At 48.3% G+C, this 11577-nt stretch overlaps 1 protein-coding gene across 1 annotated transcript in view; it reads right to left on the reverse strand.

The window, feature by feature from the left end:
- Nucleotides 1-11577, reverse strand: part of SLC8A2 (solute carrier family 8 member A2) — an 82005-nt gene that overhangs the window by 16046 nt on the left and 54382 nt on the right. Inside the window, exons 3-5 of the mRNA XM_075258970.1 lie at nucleotides 10437-10540; nucleotides 5647-5664; nucleotides 2362-2486 (exon numbers count right to left, since the gene is read on the reverse strand). Of these exons, the coding sequence (XP_075115071.1) occupies nucleotides 2362-2486; nucleotides 5647-5664; nucleotides 10437-10540 (247 nt within the window). The remainder of the gene's footprint in view (nucleotides 1-2361; nucleotides 2487-5646; nucleotides 5665-10436; nucleotides 10541-11577) is intronic.

Raw genomic sequence — 11577 nt, forward strand, 5'->3', positions numbered from 1 at the left:
CCTGTAGGCCGAGGACGCTCCTCTGAAACAAGGCAGATGAAAGTAAAAGGGTTTCTGGTGTGGCTTTAGGCTTTACAAATCATTTCGAGCTAGATCACATAAAACCCTACAGTGACCAACCAAATTCATCCATAAACTATTTTAAATAATTTTTATATCGGCAAATAAATCCATGTTAGGTAACGTCGGCCACGGCACATGTGACCTCTTACCCACTGACCGCACGTTACATGGCTGCGGGATTATCTGCGGAGACGTCACATGTAACTAGAAGTGAGAGCAATCTGCTGAAATAAAAGCAGAAAGCACAAGACAAAGGATTTGAGGAGCCCGCACCGCCGGACGTCACCTCAGCGACCATTCCTGCTACCGCAGCAGCGCAGATACTCTTAGGCTTAAATAAGGATTATACGCCATTCCTCCCCTATTTATGGGTTTACTACAGCAAAAAGCAGATAAATCCTTGTGCTAATCTGGTCACAGTGCTTTACTGAGGACTGCTGAAAGTGATCAGCATGAAGGAGCAGCACAACGGACACAGGAGACCTGTCTAGGAAGTCATCCAGACCTTGGTAACAAGGCATATTACATGTCATTGTATAACCCTAATTCAATGCAACACGTCCTGAAGAGCTGGAGAAGAGGGAAATTACAAGTCAGCGAGTATTAGATGGATTCAAATCAAATCAAATCAAAAATGCTTTATTGGCACGTCCGAATAGTTATTTGGCATTGCCAAAGCTAGTAAAGCGGGGGGGCGTTGGGTTGGGTGGGTGGTGGGTATGGGGGGGGTTTGGGTTATAACAGTCCATGGAGTCTCATCTTCCTCTTCGTTGGTGGCTGCTATATGGGGGGGGTTGGAGGTGGGGGGGGCGGGGCGGTTGGTTTGGGGTATAACAGTCCGTGGAGTCTCGTGTTCCTCTTCGTTGGTGACTGTTATATGGATTCTCTAAACCCACAAGAAGATTGGTCATCTGAACACTGGCCATAAGATGGTCTATACAGATATCTGCCACAACAAGGGGCAACACAGTGGCTCAGTGGTTAGCACTGCAGCTTTGCAGCGCTGGAGTCCTGGGTTTGATTCCCACTAGGAACAACATCTGCAAGGAGTTTGTATTTTCTTCCATTCTACAAAAACATACTGATAGGAAAAAAAAATGTACCTTGTGATCCCTATATGCCGTTATCTGCCGCAACAGGCCCTGGAGTGGTTGGAAGGTCTCACTTTCTGCTCATTTGGATGACATCATCTGATAAGGGAGAGCCAAGAGACCCGCCATACACATAAGCTAGTTGCTCAGTTTTGGTGAAGCCAGAAGGTTTGGTCAAGTTTTAGTTATATAACCCTGATGCAGGTTATGGAGCGGTCAGTGTTCTAGCACTTCCTAGAAGATGTATTGTGTGTTGACTGTTTAGGGTAAGTTCACACGAGGCTTTTTGGTCAGGATTTTGAGGCCGTATATTCCTCAAAATCCTGACAAAAAAGACGGCTCCCACTGAAATCAATGGGAGCTGGTCAGTTCTTTTTTCCGGGAGCCATTTGTTCCGGCTCCCAGAAAAAAGAAGCGAGATACTCATTCACCTGACATCTACCTGAAGGCACTCCCTCCTCCCGACTAGGCCCATTCATTCATCCCAGTCACAGCTACCCATATTTTCGACCGGAACCTGAGGTGGCCTCTGCCTCAGTTCCAGTCCAAAAAACCCCATGTGAACTTAACCTTAGATAAGGAACAAAATTGTGCAGAAGAATTGCACCACAGGAGGCTTTGTGGGTTCCTCAATGACATCAGGTGTTTCCCAGGGTGTAGCATGGTTTCCTGTACGGTGCTGGGCCGGGTTGGAAGGCACACTTCTTGTAGGGGTGGAGGACAGCTTGACGTTTCACCAGTTTGGATAACTTGAAAAGTGATTTCAGTTCTGGGAACTGAACATACCTGAGGACCCCCATGAGTAAGAGACAGAATGATGTTTGTCACCAAGGCCTGCAAATTTACAAACTGGGTCTAACTTATAGTAGGTTCAGCATCTGCCATCTGTTGCTGGCATGCCACTTGTATGTGGACCATCTCCATCGGTCAGGAGGGCTTCAGTGACTACAGGAACGTCCTTGAGTTTCCCTAATTGCTGATGGGTGACTAGCAGGGGTCGGTGTATGGGCAGCACATAGGGTCAGGCACAGTGGCGTGTTGGCCATGGAGGAGTGCCGGGTATGTGCATAGTTGGTAACCATTGCTAGTACCTTGGTGTCTATTGTGGAGATTTTTTATATATTGTCCTAATATACTGGTACTATGACTGGTAATGGATGCCAGGCGCCCCGGAGTATAACAACGCTCCACAGTACATGGACACTACCTTGAATTCATAAGACTCTTCGATAATGATCTCCAATTTGGAGTGCTCCCCAAGTATTGGCTTTCCCATCTCTGCAATCCTCCGAGCCTCCTCCTCCTCTGCAGTCAGCTTCTTGTCTTCCTCATCTGGTCACAGAGAGAAGATGTCTTAGAAATTGTCACAAGCTCACTTGTATGTTAGTATAAGATATTACACATGCTATACTGTACCCAGGAGTTAGAATAAGGAAGCACATGATATCCTTAAAGGGGCAGATCTTCAACTGTCTTGTTAGTGAAGTCTGAGTTCATATAAGGGGTTGGGGTCTTGTGTTGTAATCAGGACTAGAGATGAGCGAACAGTGTTCTATCGAACACATGTTCGATCGGATATCAGGGTGTTCGCCATGTTCGAATCGAATCGAACACCACGTGGTAAAGTGCGCCAAAATTCGATTCCCCTCCCACCTTCCCTGGCGCCTTTTTTGCACCAATAACAGCGCAGGGGAGGTGGGACAGGAACTACGACACCGGGGGCATTGAAAAAAATTGGAAAAAGTCATTGGCTGCCGAAATCAGGTGACCTCCATTTTAGACGAATAGTGGATTTCAAATCCGGGTCATATGAGAATGTGAACTTTGTGACTATGAGACAGGGATAGCTGTACAGGCAGGGATAGCTAGGGATAACCTTTATTTAGGGGGGAATGTTATTAAAAATAACTTTTTGGGGCTCTATCGGGTGTGTAATTGTGATTTTTGTGAGATAAACTTTTTCCCATAGGGATGCATTGGCCAGCGCTGATTGGCCGAATTCCGTACTCTGGCCAATCAGCGCTGGCCAATGCATTCTATTAGCTTGATGAAGCAGAGTGTGCACAAGGGTTCAAGCGCACCCTCGGCTCTGATGTAGCAGAGCTGAGGCTGCACAAGGGTTCAAGCGCACCCTCAGCTCTGATGTAGGAGAGCCGAGGGTGCACTTGAACCCTTGTGCACCCTCGGCTCTGCTACATCAGAGCCGAGGGTGCGCTTGAACCCTTGTGCACACTCTGCTTCATCAAGCTAATAGAATGCATTGGCCAGCGCTGATTGGCCAGAGTACGGAATTCGGCCAATCAGCGCTGGCTCTGCTGGAGGAGGCGGAGTCTAAGATCGCTCCACACCAGTCTCCATTCAGGTCCGACCTTAGACTCCGCCTCCTCCAGCAGAGCCAGCGCTGATTGGCCGAATTCCGTACTCTGGCCAATCAGCACTGGCTAATGCATTGTATTGGCGTGATGAAGCAGTGCTGAATGAGTGTGCTTAGCACACACATTCAGCTCTACTTCATCGGGCTAATAGAATGCATTGGCCAATCAGCGCTGGCCAATGCATTCTATTAGCGTGAACTGAGTTTGCACAGGGGTTCTAGTGCACCCTCGGCTCTGCTACATCAGATTGCTACATCTGATGTAGCAGTGCCGAGTGTGCATCAGATGTGTAGTTGAGCAAAACTGACTCAGCACTGCTAAGTCTCTGCATTCGCATAGGAATGCATTGGCCAGCCTTCGGCCAATCAGCGCTGGCTCTGCCGGAGGAGGCGGAGTCTAAGGTCGGACCTGAATGGAGACTGGTGTGGAGCGATCTTAGACTCCGCCTCCTCCAGCAGAGCCAGCGCTGATTGGTCGAGTTCCGTACTCTGGCCAATCAGCACTGGCCAATGCATTTCTATGGGGAAAAGTTAGCTTGCGAAAATCGCAAACTGACAGGGATTTCCATGAAATAAAGTGACTTTTATGCCCCCAGACATGCGCCCCCTGCTGTCCCAGTGTCATTCCAGGGTGTTGGTATCATTTCCTGGGGTGTCATAGTGGACTTGGTGACCCTCCAGACACGAATTTGGGTTTCCCCCTTAACGAGTTTATGTTCCCCATAGACTATAATGGGGTTCGAAACCCATTCGAACACTCGAACAGTGAGCGGCTGTTCGAATCGAATTTCGAACCTCGAACATTTTAGTGTTTGCTCATCTCTAATCAGGACCCCCATCAAATGAATTAAGATGACTACAAAGACCCAGCATGTTTATGGATTACAGTGATGACTTCAATGTAAACCGTGTAATGCTTTGTTTCACCTCTGGGGGCGCAGCAGGAGAATTGTGCAAATCCTGCAGGTTCTGCCTCAATTTACAACTGAGATTAAGGATTCTGGGCACAGAACCGTCTGCTACTTATAATCAGGGGACCCTTTAAAAGGGGGATTCCCACTATCATAGTCTGATCATAGTAGGTGTGACCAATAGGACTGAATGCACTGCGTGAATGGAGCGGAAAACCATATAAGTGACCACTGCTTCAGTCACTTCTATGAGAGTGTTAGAGCGCTGCACTTGGCTGTCTCCATTTACACAGGGCACTCCTTGTCTTGTAAATGCACTCAGACTTCCAATGAGGCCCTGTGGATAGGACATAAGAGTTGTTAGTAGGAAAACCCCTTCAATGATCAATATATTCAACAAAGCAGATCCCCCCATTTACAGAGTTGTAGGTTGGGATGGAGGGGGGGGAAGGGTACATAGTTGGAATCAGCCCCTTGCAGTCTGTATCTGGCCACAGATTTCCTACAAAGGTCCCAGCACATCAAGAGAGACGCAGGATTTATGCTGCATTCACACTGAGTAACGCTGGCGTTTTTTTGTGCTTATTTTTGCACATAGCGCCGCGTTTGTGCCGGTCAACGCCACCGCAAAATAGCGCGGCGCTAACGCGGTGTTACGCAGAGCTATGTGCAAAAATAAGCACAAAAAACGCCAGCGTTACTCAGTGTGAATGCAGCCTTATAGGAGATAGTTATTCATCATCATCACCTAAATCTGGATGGTACAGGAGAGCAGTGGTGTGGGGAGATCAGGAATGGGGAGGGAAGACAATCAGCATGAACTAAGTGCAGCTTGTACTGATCCTCCAGCCCCACCTGCTGCTCTACTCCCGTGCTGGAACATAATGATGGGGGGGGAAGGGGTGGCTAGACAGAACCCCTTAAGATAATTTTGTGTACACCCTTACCCCTTTAACACAATGGAGATTAAGGAAGGACAACGAAGCAGCATCAACATTCCCAAAAGCAATTCTGAAAGTCCAGAAAAAATAAGATGGACAGTACAAAAATCATCTAGCACGTGATGGGTCAAGCCTGAAGGTGTCGCATTCATGAACTGACCAGCTGATGTGCCCGATTATCAGATGCCCAATGACTGGAATTGCTTTTGGGTATATCACAAGCAGTGAACACACGAAATACAATAAGGACAAAGACGAGATCTTACCCTGAGTGAGTAACAGAGCTGGAGAGAAAGAAGAAAGCGAGAAGACAGTGAAGAGTTAAATGTCAAGAGTAAGTAGATATACTGCATATATCTATAACATATATTCCCACTGAGTAGCTCGAGCCACCTACCAACCTACCTATCTATCTGCAGGGCTGGGGGGATATGCTGGTTCTGGTGACAGTAACCTATCTATCTGCAGGGCTGGGGTGATATGCTGGTTCTGGTGACACTAACCTATCTATCTGCAGGGCTGGGGTGATATGCTGGTACTGGTGACAGTAACCTATCTATCTGCAGGGCTGGGGTGATATACTGGTTCTGGTGACAGTAACCTATCTATCTGCAGGGCTGGGGTGATATGCTGGTTCTGGTGACAGTAACCTATCTATCTGCAGGGCTGGGGTGATATACTGGTTCTGGTGACAGTAACCTATCTATCTGCAGGTCTGGGGTGATATGCTGGTTCTGGTGTCAGTAACCGATCTATCTGCAGGGCTGGGGTGATATGCTGGTTCTGGTGACAGTAACCTATCTATCTGCAGGGCTGGGGTGATATGCTGGTCCTGGTGACAGTAACCTATCTATCTGCAGGGCTGGGGTGATATGCTGGGTCTGGTGACACTAACCTATCTATCTGCAGGGCTGGGGTGATATGCTGGTTCTGGTGACAGTAACCTATCTATCTGCAGGGCTCGGGTGATATGCTGGTTCTGGTGACAGTAACCTATCTATCTGCAGGGCTGGGGTGATATGCTGGTTCTGGTGACAGTAACCTATCTATCTGCAGAGCTGGGGTGATATGCTGGGTCTGGTGACACTAACCTATCTATCTGCAGGGCTGGGGTGATATGCTGGTTCTGGTGACAGTAACCTATCTATCTGCAGGACTGGGGTGATATGCTGGGTCTGGTGACAGTAACCTATCTATCTGCAGGGCGGGGTGATATGCTGGGTCTGGTGACACTAACCTATCTATCTGCAGGGCTGGGGTGATATGCTGGTTCTGGTGACAGTAACCTATCTATCTGCAGGGCTGGGGTGATATGCTGGGTCTGGTGACAGTAACCTATCTATCTGCAGGGCTGGGGTGATATGCTGGGTCTGGTGACACTAACCTATCTATCTGCAGGGCTGGGGTGATATGCTGGGTCTGGTGACAGTAACCTATCTATGTGCAGGGCTGGGGTGATATGCTGGGTCTGGTGACAGTAACCTATCTATCTGCAGGGCTGGGGTGATATGCTGGTTCTGGTGACAGTAACCTATCTATCTGCAGGGCTGGGGTGATATGCTGGTTCTGGTGACAGTAACCTATCTATCTGCAGGGCTGGGGTGATATGCTGGGTCTGGTGACAGTAACCTATCTATCTGCAGGGCTGGGGTGATATACTGGTTCTGGTGACAGTAACCTAACTATCTGCAGGACTGGGGTGATATGCTGGGTCTGGTGACAGTAACCTATCTATCTGCAGGGCTGGGGTGATATGCTGGGTCTGGTGACAGTAACCTATCTATCTGCAGGGCTGGGGTGATATGCTGGGTCTGGTGACAGTAACCTATCTATCTGCAGGGCTGGGGTGATATGCTGGGTCTGGTGACAGTAACCTATCTATCTGCAGGGCTGGAGTGATATGCTGGTTCTGGTGACAGTAACCTATCTATCTGCAGGGCTGGGGTGATATGCTGGGTCTGGTGACAGTAACCTATCTATCTGCAGGACTGGGGTGATATGCTGGGTCTGGTGACAGTAACCTATCTATCTGCAGGGCTGGGGTGATATGCTGGGTCTGGTGACAGTAACCTATCTATCTGCAGGACTGGGGTGATATGCTGGGTCTGGTGACAGTAACCTATCTATCTGCAGGGCTGGGGTGATATGCTGGGTCTGGTGACACTAACCTATCTATCTGCAGGAGGTTAGTAGAGACTAGCAGGTTTGCACTGCAGGAGCGCCAGGGATTGAAGTTCTGAATATAAAGCTGTTTTTGGTAAGTTACCCCATCCCCTGCTTTTGGTAATATTTTTACATTCTGACTCTTTAGTATTAGTAACTAGTAAGGAGGTGTCTCGGGGCTTTCTAATGCTCATGCTCCAAGATGCTATTTTTATTCTTGTAAATATATTTTGTGCAAATCATCTCCAGCACCTTTTTCAAATTTGTGACTAACACAGTTACTAATATTTTAGCATGCAGCAAATTCTCAGATTTTTCTTACTATGGAAAACAAATCTACAGAGTTACGACTCCGGCATATAACACAACACCGGGGTGTTCGGGGGCATTTCAAAGGAAATTCCAGGAAAAAACTTTTTTAATTCATTGGATTCCTTTATAATTTCTTCCTGTTCGGCAATGCTTCAAGGTCGATGCTCTGTGTTCTGTCGCGTGCAGGTTCCGCGTGGGCGGAGCATGACACTGACCTTCTCTCTTTGGTTTGATATCCTGTGTCATGCTCCGCCCACTCAGTCCTACCTTACGAATAATACAGTGTATCAGTTTTGTCTGGAGTACTCCTCTAATTCTAACCTTAAAACCACAAAAAATATTCTCAAAAAATCTTACGTAGATCTGTTGACCGGTGGGTTCAGAATCAGGTCATGTGGGGTGAGGGGGAATCATTAGCTCCCCCTGCCCGACTTGTTGGTACCCCACATGGTGACCTGCTCAACAGAATGGTCTATTCTTTGTGTTGTCTTCTGGCAGAGAGTTATAGCGTACAAAAGCATCAAAAAGATTTTCAAAAATTGTTACCATAATTACCGTATTTTTCGGACTATAAGACGCACTGGACTATAAGACGCACTATAAGACGCAGGTTTTAGAGGAGAAAAACAGGGAAAAAAAATTTTCAGGCAAAAAATGGTAAAATATTTAATGTATGGGAGTTGTAGTTTTGGAACAGCTGCAAGACCACATTGACAGGTGACCCTGCAGCTGTACGGGGATGTTTAGGGCGTTTTTTTTTGTGGGGCCAGGTGTACTTTTTAGTTATACCATTTTGGGAAATATTTATTGCTTAGATCACCTTTTATTTAATTCAGAGGCAAAACAGAGAGAAAAACCCGTCAGTTTAGCACTTTTGATTTTGACGTTCACTGTACATAAAACTATTAGTAGACCGGGCACTGTCAGACACAGGGATACCTAATGTATATGTTTCACAGTAATGTTATACTTTTATATGTATTCTAGGGAAAGGAGGTGAACTTTTATTTATTTTATTTTTTATTATATTTTTTTTTAAGTGTTTTTTTTTTTGTTTGTTTTTTTACTATTTTATTATCCCCCGCCTAGGGGGCTTGAACCTGCAGTCATTTGATTGTAAGTCCCATAGACGGCAATACAAGTGTATTACCGTGTATGGGAGATTCTATACATTACTATCGCGGAGTGTCATAGACCAGCCGCGATAGTAATATATATCTATGACAGGCCTGGGAGCCTTCATTAGCTCCCGGCTGTCATCTGAACAGGTCGGCTCCTGCGGCCTCGCCGTGCAGGAGCCGGCCTGCATCACTAAAGGTATGGGGCCGGTGGGGACCGGCCCCGGGGCTAACTGACTGCCGGGACCTGCGGAGGAGGAGCGGATTTACAGCATGGCCGCGCTACTGCCACCGCTGGTTTTCTTCAGCAGCAGGAGCGTGGCAATCTGCAACCCCCGGCAGCTATGACAGTCCCCGGCATCTGCTGTAATAGACCGGCGGATGCCGGGGACTGTCTTAGCTGCCGGGGCCTGCAGATTGTCACGCTCCTGCCGCTGAAGAAAACCAGCAGTGGCAGTAGTGCGGCCATGCTGCAAATCTGCTCCTCCCCCCACATTCGGACTATAAGACGCACCCTCATTTTCCTCCGAAATTTAGTCCGAAAAATACGGTAGGTTCGTTCACCAGGCCGTGCGCATGCGCGGAACGCTACGAAATTTTGCGGCTGATTAGCTAGATAAAATTGGTGGGCCTCATCCAAGCCTGTCCTTGCCTCGACCTCTTCTTGGAAAGTGGTTTACAAGAACCAGTTGTGTCAAGTTTTGTCACAACTGGTTTTAAAAAAAAAAAAAAAAATCTTTACCTGAAGATCGCAACTTTTTTATGCCCAAAAGTAGTGAATGAGATTAATAAGTCCCCGGCTAATAACACAGGAGACTGCGGAGCCCCCTCTAGTGGCCGCCGCTGCAGCCTCCTATCTACCGCTATCAGAATAATGGCGCCCCCCTAGAGATAGGATGAGAACACGAGGTCCCATCAGGGATAAATGTCTGTGGTTGGAATACCCCTTTACATGGGACGTTCTGGATATCATACAGTGTCTGCCTATTTGCAGGGCGTCTCCCGGGATCAGCCGTGTAATCTCCTAAGACATCTGGTTACCAGGACGAGCCGCGATATCTACGGAACCTGCGACGCAGGAAATCCGCCAGTCGTCCCCTCGTTCCACTGCATCAATCCAGACGTTACTGACGGTTGCTTAGCAACTGTTTCCGTGTTCGCTGTTCCACAAGGTAACGCTATTTGGCAACGATTTACCACGGTTCTCCTAGGCAACCGATGAAACCTGTTGCTAGGCAAAAGTGTAATCATCTGCAGGTTGCTTAGCAACAAAGTAACCAAGGAAATCAATGCCTGGTATCCACGGGAGATGATGTGAGCGGAATAAACCATTAGCGAATAGATTTCCTAATTAGGAGACTCTGTTGAGGTGGCTGTGATTAACCCCTTCCATGCTCTAGGGTCAGGCCACTATTACACCAGACCGGGGGTGCGGGCAGGGAGATGGCGTAACGATAAGGTACCTGAGATCCCACGCTTCATCCAGCGCGGCTCCTCCAGGACCACGTAGAAGTTCTCTTGTTTCTCATATTCTTCGTCGTCCACAATCTTGACTTGTAGGGTTTTACTGAGGAGAGAGAGCGGGAATCAGTCAGTAAGTGTCATGGCGGAGTCCCACCAAAAGGTCCCGCGAGGAAGGCAAAATACTGGTTTACGGTCAGGAGGTCCAAATCAGATGTCAATTCTGCCAAACCAGTAGCCACAGACCCTATGGAGTGCCCTGCCAAAGTAGACATGGAGGCAGGGCCGGCTCCAGGCGTTTATGGGCCCTTGGGTGACAGAGCCTCAGTGGGCCCCCTTGTATAGGAGGCGGGGGAGTCGAGACACTGTGCGTCGCAGATGAAGTGAGTGACGTCATGCAGGAGTGTGGCGTCACCAATGCCATACCTCCCAATTTTTAAAGAGAAGAAAGAGGAGCAAAATGTGCGGCGCGCTCTGTGCGCCGCGGCACATTTGGCTCCACCCACTTTTGTTGATTCCACCCATTCTCATTCATTTTTCATGTGCTCCCACACAGTATAATCCTCCTACAGTCACCCGTAAATTATATGCCCCCCCTCCATCTCTGTCCCCAGTTTCATGCCGTTCTCCCCCTTCATCTGCCCCCAGTTTCATGTCCCCCGTCTCTGCCCTAGTGTCATGCCGTTCCCCCCTCCCCTTCATTTGCCCCCCAGTTTCTTTGGGCCCCCTCCATCTTTGTCCCCAGTTTCATGCCGTTCTCTCCTCACCCCCTTCATCTTCCCCAGTGTCATGCCGTTTCCCCCCCCCCTCCCCTTCATTTGCCCCCCAGTTTCATGGGCCCCCTTCATTATGTTCCACCTTTATATTTAATACAAAACAAACACTTACACTCACCTTCCATCGATTCCCCCGACGCTCCTCTCTCCAGTCACATACGCGCGATGCAGGAGCTGTGAGATCAGCTCCTGCTTAGCTGCGGCCTGACTTGCGTGTGTAAGCGTGATGTGATGACGTCATCGCGCCTACACACGCAAGCTGGGCCGGAGCTTTAAAGTAGGAGCTGAACTCACAGCTCCTGCATCGCGTATGTATTTAGCTCATCGGCGGACGGACGCCGATGAGCTGAAATCGTGACAGGCAAGT

This window comes from Leptodactylus fuscus, chromosome 11 (genome assembly GCF_031893055.1).
Source record: "Leptodactylus fuscus isolate aLepFus1 chromosome 11, aLepFus1.hap2, whole genome shotgun sequence".
Lineage (NCBI taxonomy): Eukaryota > Metazoa > Chordata > Amphibia > Anura > Leptodactylidae > Leptodactylus > Leptodactylus fuscus.